The sequence below is a fragment of the Orycteropus afer genome, unplaced genomic scaffold (assembly GCF_000298275.1).
Source record: "Orycteropus afer afer isolate SDZICR_OR568_19922 unplaced genomic scaffold, OryAfe1.0 scaffold00652, whole genome shotgun sequence".
Taxonomy (NCBI): domain Eukaryota; kingdom Metazoa; phylum Chordata; class Mammalia; order Tubulidentata; family Orycteropodidae; genus Orycteropus; species Orycteropus afer.
In genome coordinates this window covers 279919-302273 of record NW_006922239.1, presented here as the reverse complement: position 1 = coordinate 302273, position 22355 = coordinate 279919, and the positions used below count along the sequence as shown (strand labels likewise).

General features: G+C 36.3%; 1 protein-coding gene across 1 annotated transcript in view; it reads left to right on the top strand.

Moving 5' to 3' along the window:
* PDLIM5 (PDZ and LIM domain 5) overlaps positions 1-22355 on the top strand; it is a 427072-nt gene that overhangs the window by 260391 nt on the left and 144326 nt on the right. Inside the window, exons 8-10 of the mRNA XM_007956709.1 lie at positions 9444-9556; positions 11733-11886; positions 13098-13229. Coding sequence (XP_007954900.1) covers positions 9444-9556; positions 11733-11886; positions 13098-13229 — 399 coding nt within the window. The remainder of the gene's footprint in view (positions 1-9443; positions 9557-11732; positions 11887-13097; positions 13230-22355) is intronic.

Here is a 22355-nt window from a genome sequence, read left to right as displayed (position 1 = left end):
TAATAAATCAGTTCCACAGATGCTTATTAAGTACTTACTGTGTGTAACTCATTGTTGTAGGTGCATGGTTTGTAGCTGAATCTGGGTGCTGAGTCATACTCACTGTCTGAATTATGATATATTCTATAGTGCCTAAGGCATTGACTGCTAACCAGAAGGCTGGCAGTTCAAACCCACCAGCTACTCCTCAGAAGGAAGATTGGATTATCTACTTCAGTAGTGCTACCACCTCAGAAACCCAAGGAGGGGTCGCTATGAGTCAGGATTGGTTTGGTGGCAGTGAGTTTGGTTTTTTATGATTCATCTGAAGGGAATAAATAAGTAAGGGACTTAAGGGTATTCGACAATAATTAGAAAAAGAAAATATATTGGACTAAAGAATGAATGACCTGAAGGAGTCATCCAAGCAGTTATGCAGAAGCAATGCTATTCAGGCAGAAGGATTAAGTGCAAGGGTCCTGAGACAGGAATCAGCTTGGTGTGTTTAAGAAACTGAAAGAAGGCCGATGTAGCTGGAGAGAGTAAAAAGGGATTGATTGAAGAAGTAGGGACTAGATTGTCATTATCTTGTACATCATGGAATTTAGATTCTTATTCCAGTTAAATCAGAAATCCAAAATAGGATTTTAATCATGGAAATGACATCCAATTTGTGTTTTGGAAAGATCGCTCTGAATGCTATGGAAAATCACTAGTAAAGCATCAGTAATAGCGTATTCTTATGATTCAGGAGAGAGGTGGTAGTGGCTTAGGCCACAAAGTTAATAATGGAGATGGAGACAATTGGAAGAATTTATTTTTTAGAGGAAGAGTTGACAGGGGTGTGGAGATATTGGTAGACATGGAGGTGGATAGTGGTAAAAGTCAGTGAACTTGGTAAGGGTTAATTTAATTTCTAAGAGCCTATGAAACTGGTAAGAGTCAATTCAGTACAGTCAACAAGCTAATACAGTCAAGAGGTAGAAGAAAGTGAAAAAAAAAAAAAGGTGTTTAAAGTCCAGCTTTCTGACATGTGCTAGTTGAAAAAGTAAAAGTAATGAACTTCGGAGGGAATGGCTGGGATATGCCAGCCTAAGGCTTAGCTTTAGAGGAATATATTATTCATATGAAGAAGTGTAAGAATTTATCAGTCTGGTTACTCACTGATGCATATGATGATGTTGAAGACCAAAGTTTGGTGGAATGGAGTAAAGAGGAAGATAGTGAGAAACTAAAGTAAATGATGGATGAGCTAGTAGGGTCAGGACAATGAGGCGGGTAGATAGTGAGTGGTATTGTCCGATGACATGTATCACAAAGAAGTTGGAATTTTGGAGAATTAAGAATGGCTGATGGTTTGTAAAGAGTAATGAGGACATTTTCTCTATCCAAATATATAAAAATAAGGAGTATAAAGGAAGAGACAATGTCTGGTTGAGGGAACTGCAATTTAGGTTTTCAATATAGAGGGTGTGTGAGGGCTAAAAGCGATGTGAAATTAGGAGATAAAGAAAGCAGTAAAGAAATAAGAGTCTAGAAGATCATGAATAACCCAAGATGTTTGTCTGCTAGTTGTAGCAGGTAAACAGGGGTGAAGAACATGATGGGATTAATCCTCGTGGTCTCTTAGAAAAAAGTGAGCACTTGAATGTAAGCATCACAAGGGTAGAAAATTAAAGTGGATAATAGAATATGTCAAGATTCCTGGCACATAGTAGGAATTCAAAACATTATTTTTAGTTGTTGAGTGAATAAATGATCATAGTGAGTGATTAAGTGGAAAAATTCAGCACATATGATCCAGACTATTTAGCTGGAGAACATGCAGCCACTCAGTTATTGATCTCTTAATGCTGGCAGGACACTTATTAGAGGATCAGATGAGGTGGTGGCTTTCTCAAGACACCTGGCCTCACCAAGGACTCACAGTGAGTAGCTTTCAGACTGTAGGCATTCAGGCAGATTCATTAATGGGTTTTTAGTTTTTTTCTTTTAAAGTAACAGATTGATTTAACACTATTTATTGAATTATATATCCTTTAATCGTATATCTGAAAATGTATATAAATTCTTATTTCATTATTCAAACTATGTTGAAACTATACAATGGTACATTTTTGCTCCATATAAGAAGCCATTTCCAACCACTTGAAATTTCTGAGAAGAGAATTGACTCAGTGAAGATACGAGAGTGAGAAGCCCGTTAAGTACCCTGCAGTATTAGGTACGTCCAGTAGTCAAGGCTGGAGTAGAGGAACTCAGGCTTTTTATCAAAGGATTTTACCAAGTGATTTTAAGTTGTCTTTCTACCCTAAAATATTTATATTAAAATATGTTTTTATAGACATAATAGAAGGAGCTCTGGTTGTGCAGTGGTTAAAACATTCACCAGTCCCTCTGTGGTAGAAAGATGAGGCAGTCTGGTTCTGTAAAGATTCATAGCCTTAAAGCCCATATAAGGCAGTTCTATTCTGTCCTAATAGGGTCACTATGAGTCAGAATCGACTTGATAGCAGTGGGTTTGATTTTTGGTTTTGGAATATTATATATGCTTATTCTTACCTAGCTTTTCTTTAGACCATCATAGATCATCATATTTTCTCCATGGAGATCATGGAATAGTATCGGTAACTAAAACTTTCACATAATGTTAAGACTGAACTCTTGATAATAGTAAAAATCCATAAAGGAAACACAACAGCAGGAAGATATGACCAATATAAGGCAGAGTTTTAAAGGTGTGAAGAAAATGAAGCATATCAACAAAGAGCAAACTCTTCCCCCCAAAAGAAATAAAATTAGTTCTAATTCCTTTGGAGACCTCTCTTTTTGTTTCCTTCGTCCTTCCCTTCTTTAGGAAAGTGGGAAGCTACCAGACAAATCATTCTTTGAGTCAGTCCTTTTTCCTTTGCTCTCACTGAAAGTAAACCTCATTTTGGGTAATGTTTTCATGTTTGATAATTTACTTCATAATCTTCTTTTAGTCTTTAATAGTCCTCTCTATTCCCTACATGCCGATGTTTGAAATGCTCATTAAGGTACCATCTACAGTAAAGCCTGTGAAAGCCAGAACCTATGTATGGTGAAAACCTATCAGAGAAGGAAAACTCAAATATTTTCCACTAGACAAAGAGTAGAAAAGTAGTGACCACTCTGTCAAGGGTGGGAAAATTGTGAGACCCAGAAAAACAAGGCAGTCATGTTGAATTCTAGCTTTCTCAGGCTTCACTGTATAATAAATGTAGAATTGCTGTGTTGTTAGGTGCCGTTGAGTCAGCTCTGACTCATAACACTGCCTGGTTCTGTGTCATCCTCACAATCCTTGCTATGCTTGAACCCATCATCACAGCCACTGTGTCAGTTCATCTCATTGAGGGTCTTTTCCTTTTTCACTGCTCTTTACTTTACCAAGCACGATATCCTTCTCCAGGAACTGGTCCCTTCTGACAATGTAAGATGAAGTCTGGCCATCCTCTACGGAGCATTCTGGCTGCCTTTCTTTTGGCATAGATTTGTTTGTTCTTCTGGCAGTCCATAGTAGTTTCAATATTCTTCACTAACACCACAATTCAAAGGCATCAGTTCTTCTTGTGTCTTCCTTATTTACTGTCCAGCTTTCACAGGCATATGAGGTGGTTGAAAATACCATGGCTTGGATTAGGTGCACCTTAGTCTTCAAAGTGACATCTTTGCTCTTTAACACTTTAAATGTATTAAAAAGTGCTCCAAAATACCTCTTTAAAATGTAGAATTAACAGGCTAAAATTATATTATTAGGCTGGTACAGAAACAAAGACTATTGAAATCAATAACTTTAGCTTGTGTTTAAGTTTCAGAATTTTTTAGCTATAGTTTAGATTATTTAATTTTCCAGGAAGGAGATTATAGTTATAAGTGAACACACTTACCATATTTATTGTCAGGAAACCAGTGGAAAGTACTCCTTTTTCTAGGTGACTGGCAGTTTCCTTGTTTAGAATAAATAGCTTTGTTGTGCCACTGAACCCTCAAAGGGCAAAATTCAGCTAGGACCCTGATATATTCTGGTTTCTGCTTAACAATAACATTGCATGAAAGTTTGCTTTGTGGAAGAGTGAAAATACCAGGAGTAACCCATTGTAATTTCCCTACTTTTTACCTGCTTCATGTTGTTATTATTTGCCATCGAGTTGGACCTGACTCATAGCGACCCCTCCTAGGGTTTCCGAGTCAGTGTCACTACCTTGGTGTCACTACCTTGCTCAACCTTCCTTCCGAGGAGTGGCTGATGGGTTTGAACTGCCAGGCTTCTGGTTAACAGTCAAGTGCCTTAGGCACTATGCTACCAGAGCTCCCTTTTACCTGCTTATAACATAAATATTTTAAAGTTGCTGAATTTTTCCTCTTATTGAAATCTTATTATGTGGAAATGTAGCAAGTTGCTCTGTTTATTTAATCTTTTTATGAGACTTATCTAGATAACATGGAGGCATTTAAATTTCTAATTGAAGATGAAGTTTTTATGCTAAAAAGAATTTCTGCATTCTTTTTCAGTTACTTTGTAATTTGAAAAGAACGTATTCAGATATGGTTTGGCTATAATTCCTCCAAAATTTGGATGAGCCAAATTAACATTTTGAATATTATTAGGGTTAGCAAGCTTAAATATTCTATAGCCTGGATTCTGTTCTTTTTGCTCCACTGAAGTTATTCTTACCATGTTTGCCAGTACAGTGTCTCCATCATATAGTAAGTTAATGACTAGCAAATTGTTGTTGTTGTTGTTGTGTGCCATCGAGTCGGACCCAACTCATAGTGACCCCTCCTTGGGTTTCCGAGGCAGTATCACTATGGAAGTAGATTGCCCCATCTTCCTTCCGAGGAGTGGCTGGTGGGTTTTATAGACATCTATAAAAATAATGAAAGCAATTCAAACCATGGGCTGCTAATCATAGTAGAGAGCTGAGCTGGAGGAGTAAACCTGGGACATTAATATATAGATTGTATTTAAAGCTATGGTAAAGTATAACAGCACTGTGGTAACAATAGAGTACAAAGAAATAAGGCCCAGGAGAAAGGGCCCTAAGGAAAAGAAATACTACTTCACAAGTAGTACTAAAAATAAGCAAGTATACAGGGTTGAGACACAGAAGACTGGAGAATAGAAGGAGAGGTCAATTGGATCATATGCTGAAAGTAAGTGAAATGGGGAATGTGGATTGTCAGTTGAATTCAGCCACAAGCAGATCTTTAGTGACATTGACAAAAATATGGTTTTACGTAATGGTGGGTGATGAGGCCAAGTTGAAGTGATTAAAGAGTGAAGGCCGGTGAGGAAATGGAGGCTACAGAATATACTATTATTTCACAGAATTTGACTATTGAGTGGAATAGGAAAATAGAAGATAAATGTATTTTTGTTTTGTGTTTTAAAAGAAACTATATAGCATTTTTGAGTAGAGATTCAAAGCATCCAGTGGAAAGGGAGAAATGGAAAGAGAATTCCTCCCACTGGTCCTGCAAGATGGTAAGGATATTAAGTTAGTAAGATGAACAACCTTGCGCCTAATTTGCCTAGACGAATTGTTAACATGGATCTACATTGAAAAGCATAGAAACACACAGTAAAGAGAGCTGGCAGTAAATATTTCAGTGCTCATTTTTATTGAGAAAAACAGGCCAAACGGCTGCATGCCCAATTCTTCAGCAATATCTGGAAAAGGAGAAAGACTTCAAATCTCTCTGGTGAGGAGTGAAAACTTATGTAAAGAACAGACAAACCAGGAAGTCTGGCTGTTGCAAAGGTACTATTAAAGAGCGCTTCTTCCAACCCTAAAGGAATAAATATTAGGAAATGTCAGATGAGAATAGTTACTAATGTCTGTTCCATATTAAATGAAGTAGTTTAAGATTTTGTCTTACATCTAGTATTTTTAGACCTTGGCTATACAAAGGAATTGGCAATCTGTGTGTGCAGCACGTGGAAAACCTCCCAAGTGCATTTGTTTGGAAATTTGGAAACATAGCTTTAAAAGTGGTATTTCATGAGTTGAGCTTTATTCTCCAGGGGCACTCAAATAGTTCCAATAACATAGTTCATGGAGCTGTTTGAAGGGATCAGCTTCTCCAATTCTCACTCTTTTTTTTTTTTTTTTCTGGGTTTTCCTTACCTATCTTCAGTATGTTAATATATAGATATTTAATAATTCTTTATAACTACATTTTCTTTTTCTAGAATATCAATAATACTTTATATTGTTGTTATGTGCTGTCGAGTCAGACCTGACTCATAGCGACTTGGGTTTCCAAGGCAGTATCACTACAGAGCTCCCATACTTTATATTATAAAAGATATTTTTGTTGTAGGTGTTTTGGGAGTTCCACTCACTTCTTTGAAACTGATCACATGTTACAATAACATATATTTATAAATAGTAAAATGAAGTAATATAAATTGTAAAATGTTCTCTAGAAGTACAAATGTGTTCTAAGAAATATATATATATTACAAATTCTGTATTTGTAAACAGTAAGTTTCATCTGTGCATTCAACAAATATTTGCCGTTTACTTTGTGGAAAGCATTTTGTTATACTTTATTTATAACCAATAAACATAATGGTCTCTGTCCTCATGGAAGTTTCTAATCTAGTGAGAGAATCTGGATTAAAAAATATAACCACACAAATAATCATATGCTTTTAAAATAACAAATGCCATGAAGAAAAAGTGCAGGGTTCTATGATAGCATATGATGGCATATGATGACATAATCTAAATTGATTTTGGGGCTGAGGAGGCCCTTCTGAGGAGGTGACTTTTAAACTGTGGCCAGAGAATGCTTAGGAGTTGTCTTAGGGAAGGTATAGTAGAGAGAAAAGTACAGAAAGCAAGAAGTGGTAGATTATGCATAGACTTTGAAGTAGGAAGAAGCTTGGCCTGTTTGGAAAAGAGATGAAGGCCAGCTGGACTGGAATAAACCAGAGAAGAACTCCATGAGATAAGGTTGGGGATTAGGAAACCAAAGTTGCTTAGAGCAGTATAGGGAGGTCTAAGCAACAGAAGGAAGGAAGATGGGGCAATCTACTTCCGTAGTGATACTGTCTCGGAAACCCAAGGAGGGGTCGCTAGGAGTCGGGTCCGACTCCATGGCACATAACAACAACAACAAGCAACAGAAATGATTATATTTGTATTTTTTGCAGTTCACTCTGGTAGTTATGTGGAGAAATTATTATCTGGGGCAGAGGGCAACACACTCTTTTCTGTAGAGATCCAGGTAGGAAATATTTTAGGTTTTCCAGCCCATGCACATAGCTACTGAACTCTGCCTTGTAACACAAAAGTACTCAAAAAACTCACTGCTGTTGAGTTGATTCTGACTCATAGTGATGCTCATTGGATTTCCAAGTCTTTAAATCTTTACGGAAGCAGACCATCTTATCTTTTTTCCGTGGAACTGCTGGTGGGTTCGAACCACTGACCTTTTGGGTAGCAACCAAATGCCTTAACCACCAGAGCTCCTTAAAATGAAAGTAGCCATGTTGTTTTTATGTTGTTGGGTGCTATTGAGTTGGCTCTGACTTATAACAACCCTACGAACAAAAGAATGAAACATTGCTCAGTCCTGCACCATCCTCACAATCCTTGCTATACCTGAGCCCGTAGTTGCAGCCACTGTGTCAGTCCATCTCGTTGAGGCCCTTCCCCTTTTTTGCTGTATTGTTTATGTTTTGGTCAGTGAAAGTAGCCATAGACAATACATAAACAGATGAGCCTAGCTATGTTTCAATACAACTTTATTTATGGCCACTGAATTTTGAATTTCACAATTTCAAGTGTCATGAAATATTCTGGTTTTTTAACCATTTAGAAATGTGAAAACCATTCTCAACTACATAGACAGGTGGTGAACTGGATTTAGCCTACAGGATTTGCTGACTCCTGTTCTAGACTTAAGGAGCTCTGGTGGCATAGTGCCTAAGGCATTTGACTGCTAACCAGAAGGCTGGTGGTTCAAACCCACCAGCCACTCCTTGGAAAGAAGACTGGGCCATCTACTTCCATAGAGATAGCGCCTTGGAAACCCAAGAACTGACTCGACGGCAGGGAGTTTGGTTTGGTTTTTGGATCGTAGACTTGTATTTCTTTTTCCTTTAACTTTTCCTGATATACCTCTTAAATGATACTTTAGCTCTGCCATAACATTTTTCTTAAGTTTCCTTCATCTTTTTTTTTTTTTTTTTTTTTTTACATTCTAATAAAGGTATGACCAATGCTGAATTTAAAAACTGGGAAGAAAACCTCTCTTTTTTTATTTCTTTATGTTAGTGTTAATTTTTCCATTTGACAATCAGTGTAACGTGACTGACCCATTCCATTTTTTTAAATCCATAGGTTTCCCTTTCCCCCAATAATGAATACTTTATTTTTCCCATTTATTTTTTCTTTCCAAAGTGTTATACTTGGTTCTTTCTTCTTTCAGACCAGACACAGAGTTTCTCATCATTTTATTTTCAATTGTTGTATATATATATGCATATATATATGTAACAAAATATTTGTCATTTGAAAATTTTTTTATGTGTACAATTCAGTGACATTAATTATATTTACCATGTTGTACAACTGTCACCATTTTCCATTTCCACATTTTTCCATCACCCTTAACAGATAAGTACCAACATTAATTCATTGCCACCTTAGCAGTGGATTCCTTTTTCCCTCCCTGCTGCCTCTGGTAACCGCTAATACATTTTGGTCTCTACATTTGTTCATCTCCCACTTCTCTCTTTCTCTCTCTTTTTTAATATAACCTGATAAGAGTTCTTCTAAAATCTAATTCAAGCATTCTAAATAAAAAACAGTACACACATAAGAAGAACAAAGTTAAAAATACTCAAAGCACCACAGTTGAATGCAAACATCTGTTACAGGACTAGATAAAATAGTTTGTTTACATCAAGATAATCAATAGCCATATAATTTCAAATCTACCAAACATATCATTCTGACTTGAAAGAAAATTTCTGGTTGCTTTTTTTGTGGTACACTATTCAGGCAGCTGCCCATAAGATACTGGAAAGATTTATGTAGTAGAAATAGTAATGGACAGACCCAGATTCAGATTCCATCATTTCCTCTTTAGGTGTATGATACTGGGCAGCTTAATTCATTTCCTTTGAGTCTAAGTTCCCTTGAAGCATCTAATACAAAATACGTAGTCAGTGAATGAAAATTTCTCTTTAAGCATAATGTTTTATTGTTAAAGGATTTTTGGGGAAAATAGCCTTTATTTTGTGGTAGGGCTTGTTCATTGTGGCTTTATTTATTAACCTTTTGTAGATAGGAAAAGCCAAAGAAACAAAACTGGCAGTGCTCTGAAAATTGAACCAGTGTACGTTTAAAAGACAACATAGGTGATAAATATCTGTACTTTTCATTAATGTTTTCCTTACCTTGTTTATTTTACTTCTGAAAACTTAGGTTTGACAGTTCTCTGGAAGACCTTCATAAGAGTGGACCTTACCCACCTGCTACTCCTCAGGTTTTAAACATTGGTAGTCAAGTAGCCACATTTTCAAAAACAGCAACTACTTATTCTAGGTAGAGTTTTTCCTTCTTGGTATGTTTAAATTCTAATGCTGGTGTGAACTTACATGCTAAAATGATTTGACTAAAAAAAAGAAAATGATCATAGATTACAGGACTGACATCATTAATATATAGGAAAGAATGCTTGCCACTCAGACTTGGAACAGCACTTTACACTGCTTTTACAGTTACTTATTTTTGTTTGTTTATTTAGTTTCTGGTATAGAAAAGGAAATCTGTGAATTTTATTTTTTCACTTTGTGAGTTTTTCCGAATTAGAGCATTGATGTCTATGGTAGAGAGCTTGTAATGTGTTACCAGGTGCCTAATATTCTAAGGGTATTCAGGTAAATAATTCTCACAAGTTTGCTTGACTTTGTCAATTCTACATCCATTTATATTATTATTGGGGATACAATATGATGGAAAAAAAATCATTACAGTTCCCTTTTCTTTTAATTCAACTGATTTTTTTTCTTAAGCTAATTTTTCTCCTCGGAAGGAAGGCTGGGCAATCTACTTCCATAGTGATACTGCCTTGGAAACCCAAGGAGGGGTCTCTGTGAGTCGGGTCTGACTCAACGGCACACAGCAACAACAATAACAACAAGATTTTAGTTATTATCAGCAGCCCTTACTTTCCCCAAAATCGTAACCCTTACCTCAATGAGTAGGATAATTGAGAAACTAAAAGTTGAATCACTTGGTAAGAATCTGCCACTCCACCATATACTCATATTAGCTCTTCATCTTTCTTTTCTCTGCAATGCATATTCTTCCTTCACTAATCACTCACATAGTTGTTACACAATCACATTGAGTTTAATGGATCATCTTGTAGAAATTACACTTAAAACAGTTCTGTATAATTTTTTTAAATGACTTCCCCCTATTTCTTTAACTTGCCTTCTTAATGGGCCATACATTTATATCCTATGAAACTAAGAATAGTGGCTTGTCAGATTCTTAAGAGAGGGAGAAGAGGCCCAGGTTAACCCTCAAAGTTTCTGAGCTGTCGTTACCTTGACGCAGTTTGGCACATAGTGACTTTGTGTTGGAAGTGGTTACTGTCACAAACTTCTGAAAATATAAGGAGGAGGTTGTTAATAGCTTACACCCATAATGAAGGAGAGAAAGATTACAGGTATCACATTGTGCATTTTAGACTTTTTATTTTACTTAATCACCAGCCACTCCTCAGAAGGATGATGGGACAATCTACTTCCGTAGTGATACTGCCTCGGAAAACCAAGGAGGGGTCGCTTTGAGTTGGGTCCGACTCGATGGCACATAACAACAACAACAACAAAAACATTTTACTTAATAAGAAAGAAATTCTGAATTCCAATTTGATAACCATTATAGTTCTAAATTCATGGAGTTTTATTCTTGTCCAGATGTTTCACTTAACTGTTTCTAGAAGGCAAAGGGAAAATAATTCCTATTTTAAGTAATAAGACTTATGAAGATAAAATCTTACACCAATATTTTTTAATAACTCACAGAGCTAACTGAAAATAAAAATATGGAACATCAGCAGGGAAGGTGATGCTTTAGTCATACTATCTATAACTGCTATTTATTTTTATAAAGATGCTTGCCCTCCCAGAAGTGTATTTTAAACAGTTATTTTCTTTGTTCGTGGTGATAAATACTGCTGCTTCTGCATAGGCAGCCAGTTGTACTTCCTTCTTCTGAAAACACAAGTCTAGTTAAAATGTCAGACTCTTGGTGTATATATCATCTTTAAGGTAAAGCTCTCTATATAGAGACTTTTTGGGAAAAATCGACAGAACTGTCCCTCTCTCTCTCTCTGCTTATAGAAACTCCAACTATATGTTCAGAAATATGTTTAGAAATATCTTCTACTTGGGTGTTGGCAATCAATCTCTTAATGTATATTATTATATGATACAGATTAAAATAGGATTGGAGACAGCAAATTTAAATACATTCAAAAGTATTTGTATCTAAAAAACTGTTTTCTGGAGGATTATATATTAAATTTTAATTTCTCAGAAAAATCACAGCAACAGTAAATTACCTGAACTCCTGTTTTACCTTTGACATTCCACCCTTCATCATGTTTAAATGTCAATGTAGGATGGTTGCTATCTTATCTTTATTATGCAGTCTTTTCTCACTTTCCTTTTTGTTCCTTTCCTGTTTTTATTTCCCTACATATTAATTTAAGCAGCTCCACAAGAAATGTGTTGAGAAGTTCTTTGGAAGGTGTTCGAAACTTTTCTACATTGTCTTCTCCTGCTAGATATAATGCTGCAGTTCTGAGCAGTGCAGCCGCTACTGTATCTGCTGCTATTGCTGCAAAAACCAGGTAGAACTACATGTGCAATGTCTGTCTGAGTGTAATGCCACCACTCTTCAGTGTCTGACAAGTCACCTGTAAGCAAACATATTCATCTGAAAAAAGTCTCAGCTGTATTATGAGCTCTTAATTGTATCTGTTACTGTTGATAATTACTGTTGAGTCAATTCTGACTCATGGTGACTCCATGTGAGCAAGTGAAACAGCTCCATAAAGTTTTCAAGGCTGTGACCTTTCAGAAGTAGATTGCCAGCCTGTCTTCCAAGGCATCTCTGGATGGGTTTGAACGGCCAACCTTTAAGCTAGTAGTAGAGCATTTAACTGTTTGAACCAACTCAATAACTCCTCTTAATTGTGTAATGGATGTTTTAGCTAGGTTGTGGGTAAATCCCAATAATTTGTATTTTTTACTGATTTTTCTTTAAATTATCTTTGTATCTTTTCATTACTGCCTTTTGTCTATGTTACTTCTCAATTGCGTGAATTATTTCATGTTGCATCCCTACTGACTTTTTGGGTTTTTTGGTTTTCCAATCTAACATCTGGTCTAGGATCATCTGTAAGTAAATAGGTATTTTTAGTTTCTATTGGATTTATTAGGTGCTCTGGCATACTGTGGTTAAAGCATTAAGCTGAAAACCAAAAACTTGGGTGTTTGAACTCATCAGCTGTTCTGCAAGAGAAAGATGAGGCAGTCTTCTTCCACAAAGATTTACAGTCTTGGAAACCCCATGGGGCGGTTCTCCTCAGTCCTAAAGGGTCCCTGTGAGTCAGAATTATCTTGATGGCAATGGGTTTGGTTTGGTTTTTTGGATTGGATACATTTTCTCCCACAACCTAATTGTATTTGCAGGTGATATAAAATCTAACTATTCTCTAGAAACCACCTTCCTGCCAAGAAATATGAATGAATTTTTGTTAGTTTTTGTGGTTTGTTTGTTTTTACATAATTTCCAGTGACTTTTACAGCTTTAGATGTTTTCTAAACGATTGCCTTAACTGATTTTGGTGAAAATTGAATCCATTCTTTACATTCATAGTAAAAGAATGTAATAGACTCTTAGCCCTTCTTGTCATCTTTTTACTACTGCTTTGTTTTTTCTCCCTCTTTTTTTCTCTCTCTCCATTCTCTCGTACACTCACTCAGACCATAAAAATTACATTTTGCTATTAATAATGTGAAGTTTGGACTTAAAACTCTTTTTGTAAATGCTTGCCAGACTCTTCAGTCCTGAAAAGTATCATTCTCTCCTGGACGCACTCTGCATCAATCCTGCTTCCAAGCCTCTAGCTTTTTCATACATACAATCCTCGAGGAAATCAACTGGCTGTATCCATTTTATGAAAATAAGGTACTGTGGGAGAGGATATGGCAGATGGTGACTTGCTGTTAAAGATACTACTGTCTCTAACACTTAACCACATTTATAGGCCAGCTGAGAAAACCCTATAGCTGATTTGTGCCCAATTTTGAATTAACTGAAATACTCCGGTGCAGTACCAAGCATGAGCACATCATCTTGTATGACTATTAATCATCCTTTAACCCTTTGTGATATTTTTCATTAACACACTTGATGTTTGGTATGAAATTATGAGTAGTTGTACAAATTTTTAAAGTATAGTAGAACTGTATGTTTCATTGTATGCATGTAGCTCTGGTAGAAAAATCAAATGTTTAGTAAGATCAGTTGAAAAACCAAGAAAAAAGAATAAGATACAGATAATCCCAAAGTTAGAACGTATTTGAGTCATAATGACCCACGCTTAAAACACCTTATTTTTTTTAATACATCTTACCATAAGTAGTGATATGTACTGCATACAGTGTTACCATGTATAATTTACTATTACTATCATTCCCATGCCAACCTCTAAAGATAAAGATTGAATTTATAAATACATTGATAATAAAAGGCAATAATAATGAAAACTTTTTTTAAAAGATGACATTTTGCTTAATCAGAATCAATAATTTATGATGGAGTCATTGGTACAGAGCCCTGTCATATGTCAGAGACTACCTGTAATTGGTTTCAGTTGCCTACTATCTTAGTGTCTTTAAGTATGAGGTTTTGCTTCAGCAAGCAGCTTAATTTTCACTATATTTGGAAAATGCTGAAATGTAAAAACTGTCTCCTAAATCTAATAGGCAAAATCTTAAAATATCATTCGTACTAAAGGTATAATCTCAGTGAAATTTCAGTATAAAATCATTTTTTACAGAATAAAAAATTAATGTAGAGTGCATTTTAATACTTACTTAGAAGATTTTCATTATTGCATTATATATTTCATTCAAGATTCTTTTCAGGATAATGCAACATCAACAGCATTATCATAAACCATTATTGTGATCTTTTGACCACTATGGGAATAATGTGAATCAAATCATGTACTAAAGTGTGATTAATTATTAAAAACATCATGTAACAGGCTGTCTGTTGATCAGGATATTTGTAGTTCAGATGTTTATATTCTACCCACTGCTGTATTGGTAAGGAGCTCTGAGGGCACAGTGCCTAAGACATTTGACTGCTAACCTGAAGGTTGGTGATTCAAATCCACCAGCTTCTCCATGGAAGGAAGATGACGCAATCTACTCCTGTAAAGATTTATCACCTTGGAAACCCAATGGGGGTCTCTATGAGTCTGCATAGACTTGATAGCAGTGGGTTTGGTTTTTTGGTTGGTTAAATCGGTTTCCAATGTGCTTAATTACAGTTTTGTATAACTTTTAAGGGAAGGATTTAAACAAGGGGAGAGGGATCATGTCACAGTATGTTTTGCTTTACGAAAAAATTACTTGAAATTATTCTATACTTGCAGAATTATGAGTGTTAAATTAGCTCTGACAGGAACTGTATTGAGACAGATCCACATGGATTAAAAGATCCCTTTGAGGGCCTGATGGAACTGCCATAGATCCTCTCCACAAAAGTGCCTGTGTGCATATATATGCAAAATATGTATGCAGTTATGAACTGACTGAAGCCATTCATGGGGCCATTTGTAGGGCAGGTGTTAATAGCCATTACTATTAGTTTTTATGAACAGCTGGCTCAGATAATAGAGGGGGTGGACAATATATATTTTGATAGTTGGGAAAGGAAAAGGGTTCTTGACAAAATAAATTAGTTGGCGTTCTAGAAAGCAGGAACGTAGGGTTTCTAGCTAATTCATGAAGAGTGGTACTAAAAGGAGCAGAAAGGATAGTAGTGTCAGAGATATTTTCTGTTTGCTTTTTGATTTTGTATGACGTTAGTCTTTAAAATCATAGTAAAGTATAGTGGTAATACCAAACTTGTTTGTTTCCATTTTGGTATATTTAGCATTTTGAATTTTGGTGGAAAAAATCTATGTTAAAGAATTTTGTTAAGAAAATACAGAATTTTATTTTATAAACAAGGAATTCTGGTAGGACAGGGACTCGTAATCCCTCTATGTGCCAAGGTCTTTCTATTGCATTCAAACAGAAGAGTTCTCTTAAAATGAAAAGTTGCTCATAATTACAGCCATTCCAGAAATATTCCTTCCCTACCTCTTCAAGATCTGTGTTTTAGTATATCATTATTTTTTAAAGAATGTAACTAAAAGCTATAGTTTAATATTGATAAGTAAACCTGTTATAAACAATTGGCTTTAAAAAAAAAATTCAGACAATGTAATTAGAATAAATGTTATTCTCAAAAGTATTCTCTGAGCAGTTTTTCTTTTGAAAAATAAATTTAGAATTTCCAAATGTTCCCAATCAGCTGAACTTTATTTGTTGTAATAGCTAAACAAATGTGAGAAAAGAATGTAAACTCAAGATAAATCAGGTTGCTGACACTGAAAGTTAACTTTACTTATTTTTTCTTTTTTCTCGTTAGCTCAGTTTTGAAAATGTATCTTTGTCGTATTAAGTATATTTTTCTTCATTTTCAGTTTTTGAAACTTAAGTAAAATCCTTGGTGTCCTTGAGATGGAAGTCATATTAATTCCACATTTACTTCAGTGTTTGTTTATTTGGCAGACTAGTGAAAATGACCATATTTGAATGTCAGCTTCTATCATGTTAGCCCAAGGAACTCTGGTGATGCAGTGCTTAAAGCATTTGACTGCTAACCAGAAAGTAGACAGTTCAAACCCACCAGCTGCTCTGCAGAAGGAGGACTGGGCAATCTATTTCCGTAAAGATTTACCACCTCAGCAACCCTTGGGGTTGCTATGAGTCAGAAGCGACTCGATGTTGGTGAATTTGGTTTTTTACTATGATGTTAGCCTAGGGTATATATTGGATTTATACTGGTCTCATTAGAATATTTTAGAAATTATTTTAATCTTGTTTAGGAGTTTTGAACATCTTCTACAATTTTAACTCAGGAAAAATGTATATGAATCATGAGTCCATAAATAAGATCTCAATCTAATTAACTATGCAATACTATATTAATAATCATTAATTTTGGACTATTTTGCTGCTAATGATTGTAAATAACATTTTATTTCCAAATATAAAATAGTATGGTCAGTGACTTTGATTATTCCTTTGATTTTTAGTATACATTCCCTAGTATTTAGTGTTTTCTTTAAATAGTATCTAATAGATAAAAATTAGGGGGGAGACTAAAATTTTAGATACCTGGGCCTATTTATTTAGATATACAGTTGTCTGGATAAAATTTAATATTCTTCCATTACTTAATATACTTCCATTACTACATTAAATGTTTTAAGTAAATAAAGATCTATCTATTTCCCCAGAGAAAATTGAACTGGTTATCAATCTTAGACTTAAACATGTATGGAATAAGTTTCTTGTTTATGACATAGATTTCTGTAACCTTTTTTATAACCGAATCCAAGCCTTTTGTATCTAAAGAGATTGTTTAACATTTAAACGTCTTAGAGCTTTTGAGAGTATGTACGAGCCTGTATACAAAAGATACAATCAAAAACTTACGTTTTTCCTTAACTTTTGTGATACTCATTAAGATTTTATGAAATAATGTTTTTCTTTTTTTAATAATGAGTTGTAGAAGTAAGATTGTCTGACCTTAAGATCCTAACCCTAGGCTACTCACAGACTATGTTTAAATACAAAATTATTAGTTCTAACCACTAAAAACCAAACCCAACCCACTGTCATCAAGTCAGTTCTGACTCAGAGTGATTCTATAAGAAAGCATAATATTGCCACATAGGGTTTGCAAGGCTGTAAATCGTTACAGAAGCAGACTGCCTCATCTTTCTCCCACAGAGTAGTGGGTAGGTTTGAACCACTGACCTTTTGATTAGCAGCTGAATGCGGTAACCACTTTAGCCATCAGATCTCCTTAGTTCTAATGAGGGGTTTTTATTTAGTAAATGTGTTTATCATTAAGCTTATTACCTCTAACCTAGATACTACTACAGGATATATAAATAGTCCCTACCAATCTCTGGTAGCATAGTGCCTAAGGCACTTGACTGCTGACCAGAAGGCTGTTGGTTCAAACCCACCAGCCACTCCTCAGAAGGAAGATGGGGCCATCTACTTCCGTAGTGATACTGCCTCAGAAGCCCAAGGAGGGGTTGCCATGAGTCAGGTCTGACTCAACGACACATAACAACAACACCATTTCTTGAACATATACTCTGTGGTAGGTACTGCACTATGAGTGTGTTATCTCACTGTATTTCATTTAATCATTACAGTAACCTTGGTATTTTACAGATGAAGAAATGTACTGAGTTTAAGTGATTTACCTGAGATCACAGTTAAAAGCCTCAATCTAGGCAATCTAGAAAGGTTGTTTCTAGTGTAGTAGAAGAGATAAGACAGGTAAAGAAGTTACTATTAATAAAAATCAACCTGCTCTTACAAATCAGTATGCAATTAAGTTAATACATGCCATGAATTGAGTGTCTCCTTCTAGAAAATTAAGTACTTAAATAAAATAATACATGTTAATTGCTTAGCATAGTGAACAATGGATATTACTCTTCTCACTCTCACTGCCATTGAGTCAATTCCAACTCATAGCAACCCTATAGGACAGAGTAGAACTGCCCCATAGGGTTTCTAAGGCTATAAATGTTTATGGAAGCAGATTGCCTCATCTTTCTCCTGTGGAGTGACTGGTGAGTTTGAACCACCAACCTTTTGGATCCAGCCCATTGCTTTAATCACAGTGCCATCAGAGCTCTTTGTTATTATTATCATTACTATTATTTATAGATAGGATTTGGATGGATGCAGAGGAAGGGTAGGGAGACTCTGCTGAGTCTAGAATACATGTAGAATTGTGCACAGAGAGTAAGAGTGGCCAGAATATAGTTTATGTGGTATGGTATTAACAGATAGGATTGAATAAATAGATTAGAGCTATAGCCACTCCACGGAAGTAAGAATGGGGCAATCTACTTCTGAAGTGATACTGCCTTGGAAACCCAAGGAGGGGTCACTATGAGTTGGGTCTGACTTGATGGCACATAACAACAACAGCAGCAACATATCTTAGAAAGGAGCTTTGATAGCGTAGTGCCTAAGGCACTTGACTGCTGACCAGAAGGCCGGAGGTTCAAACCCACCAGCCACTCCTCAGAAGGAAGATTGGGCAATCTACTTCTGTAGTGATACAGCCTCAGAAACCCAAGGAGGGGTCGCTATGAGTCAGGCCTGACTCAACGGCACATAACAACGACAACATACCTTAGAAAGCTTTGTCAAACTGTAGGTAATTTATCCCTCTACTCTCTGAATGGTTAAATCCTTTCTATAGTAATTCTGTCCTTGGCCTAAGTACCTTCTAGTAACTGGACTGTCATGTACAGAGTAGGTAGGAAACAGATTTTTTCTTTGGACAGTTCTTTATCCTAGGAGGTACTTCTTTTTATTGAACCAAATCCCTCACTGTAGATTTGACTCTGTGACTTTAGGCAAATGAACTTAAACATTTAAGAATTACCCTTATCCTCTTCCTGACTTTTTTCCATACCGTGGATATTACCATTTTCCACAACTGAAGTTCATTATTGTTGAAATTAAATCCCTCTATGGTCTGGTCAAGAAGCTCCAGTGGTACAGCATCTAAGAATTTGACTGCTAACCAGAAAGTGGGTGTTTCAAACCCACCAGCTGCTGCATGGAAGGAAGATGGAGCAATTTACTTCAGTAAATACTTACCACCTTGGAAACCTAATAGGGTCACTATGAGTTGGAAATGACTCAATGTAGCAAGTGGGGTTTTATGGTCCTGGTCAATTTCTTCTAAGTAAATTTGTCTGGCAGCTATCATGGAATTAAATTTTAATTCTTTCAGGTTATTAAATATTAAATGATGATAATTTAGGTTTTATTCTATACTATATTTTTGTCTCATCTATAACATAATATTTCTCAGTCATAAGGTTTATTCTCAGAACTGTGACTGTATGGATTATTAGTTATTTTTCTCAAATCCATGAGTAATTTAATCGTAGAATTAAAATAACCTATACTTAGATAACCTACTGACATCGAGTCACTTCTGACTCATGTTGATCCCCATTGGATTTCCAAGGAGATGTTTCAACAAACAGATGCCACATTGGAAGCAATTACTTGTCTATGCCAAGAAATTTAGAAGACAGCTACCTGGCCAACTGAAGAAATCCATATTTGCACCCATTCTAAAGAAAGGTGATCCAACAGAATGTGGAAATTATTGAACAATATCATTAATATCACATGCAAGTAAAATCATGCTGAAGATCATTCAAAAATGGTTGTAACAGTATATTGACAGGGAACTTCCAGAAATGCAAGCTGGATTCAGAAGAGGATGTGGAATGAGGGATATTATTGCTGATGTCTCTTGACTGAAAGCAAAGACTACCCAAAACATGTTTACTTATGTTTTATTGAGCAGAAGGGACCATTCCCTGGAGAAGGATATCATGCTTGGTAAAGTGGAGGGTCAGCGAAAAAGGAGAAGACCCCTCAACAAGATGAATTGACACAGTGGCTGCAGTGATGGGCTCATGTATAGCAAGGATTGTGAGGATGTTGCAGAACCGGGCAGTGTTTTGTTCTGTTGTGCATGGAGTTGCTATGAGTTGGAGCTGATTTGATGGCACCTAACAACAACATAGGAGCTCTGGTAGCATAGTGCCTAAGGCATTTGACTGCTAACCAGAAGGCTGGAGGTTCAAACCCACCAGCCACTGATCAGAAGGAATATTGGGCAGTCTACTTCCATAGTGATCCCACCTCAGAAACCCAAGGAGGGGTCATTGTGGATCAGAGCTGACTTGACAGCAGTGAATAACAACAACATACTTAGATATTACTTCAAAAGATCATTATATGTCATGGACAAAAACTTTGAAAATAAGTCTTATTACTTTAATATTCTAATTATACTTTTCATATGTTAAATTCATATTCTGTACTTAGAGTATGGTAAGCACTTTATACATAGCCATACATAACGTAATATGTATAACAAAACATTTGCCAATTCAAAATGTATTCAGCATGTATTAGGACTTTGTTTCTCTTTATGACTAAGTGATTTCCCATTGTGTCTTACCATCGCTCGTTGATGGATATTTAGAGTATTTCTATCTTTTGGCTATTGTGTATAGTGCTGAGGTAAATATTGTTGTACAGGGTTTTTTTTTGCATTCCTGCTTTCAGAGCTTTTGGGTATACCTAGGATTGGAATTTTTGGGTCATATCAGCCACTCCTTGGAAGGAAGGTTGGGCAATCTACTTCCGTAATGATACTGCCTTGGAAACCCAAGGAGGGGTCGCTATGAGTCGGATCTGACTCAATGGCACATAACAACAACAACAACATGTTAGTTCCATATTTGTACCCATTCCAAAGAAAGGGGATCCAACAGAATATGGAAATTATTGAAAAATATCATGTGTAACTAAAATCTTATTGAGGATAATTCAAAAACGATTGCAGCAGTATATTGACAGAGAACTTATGGAGATGCAAGCTGGATTCAGAAGAGAACATGGAACGAGGAATATCATTGCTGATGTCAGATGGATCTTGGCTGAAAAGCAAAGAACACCAGAAAGATGTTTACTTGTGTTTTCTTGACTATGCAAGAGCATTCAATTGTATGGATCGTAACAATTTGTGGATAACATTGAGATTAATAGGAATTCCAGAACACTTGATTGTACTCATGAGGAACTTGTACATAGACCAGGAGGTTGTCGTTCAAACAGAACAAGGGGACACTGTGTGGTTTAAAATCAAGGAGGGAGTGCATCAGAGTTGTGTCCTTTTACCACACTTATTCAGTCTGTTTGCTGAGCAAATAATCTGAGAATCTGGACTATATGAAGAAGAGTGTGGCATCAGGATTGGAGGAAGACTCATTAACAACGGCTGCGATATGCTGACAACAAAACTTTGCTTGCTGAAAGTGAAGATGACTTGAAGCACTTACTGGTGAAGATTGAAGACTACAGTCTGCAGTATGGATTACACCACAATATAAAGAAAACAAAAATCCTCACAACTGGACTAATAATAAGCAGCACCACAATAAATGGTGAAAAGATTGAAGTTGTCAAAGACTTCATATTACTTGGTTCTACAATAAATGCCAGTGGAAGCAGCTGCCAAGATACCAGACAATGTATTTCATTGGGCAGATCTACTGCAAATGACCTCTTTCAAGTGCTGGAGAACAAAAATGTCTCCTTGAAGACAAAGGTGTGCCTGTACAAGCCATGGTATTTTCATTCGTCTTACATGCATGCGAGAGAGCTGGACAATGAATAAGGAAGACCAAAGAAGAGTTGATGCTTTTGACTTAGGGTGTTGGTGAAAAATCCTGAAAATACCATGGACTACTAAAAGAACTAACAAATCTGCCCTGGAAGTACAGCCAGAACGCTCCTTGGAAGCGAGAATGGCCAGCCTTCATCTCACCTACTTTGGTCATGTTGTCAGAAGGGCTTGTTCCCTGGAGAAGGATATCATGTTTGGTAAAGTGGAGGGTCAACAAAAAAGGGAAAGGCCCTCAATGAGATGAATTGACACAGTGGCTGCAACGATGGGCTCAGGTATAGCAAGGATCCTGGGGCTGGTGCAGGACCAGGCAGTGTTTCATTTTTCTGTGCATAGGGTCCCTAAGTCAGAGATGACTTGGCGATACCTACCAACAACAACAACAATGGTAGTTCTGTGTTCAGCTTTTTTGAGGAACATCCAAACTATATTCCACTGCAGTTGTACCATTTTACATTCCTTTCAGCAGCGGATAGGAATCCTCATCCTCACCAACACTTATTTTGATCATGGCCATTCTAGTGGGGATGAAACAGTACCTCATTATAGGTTAGATTTGCATCTTCCTAATGGCTACTGAGGGAGTTCTGGTAGCATAGTACCTAAGGCACTTTACTGCTAACCAGAAGGCTGGTGGTTCAAACTGACCAACCACTCCCTGGAAGGAAGGTTGGGCAATCTACTTCCATAGTGATACCGCCTCAGAAACTG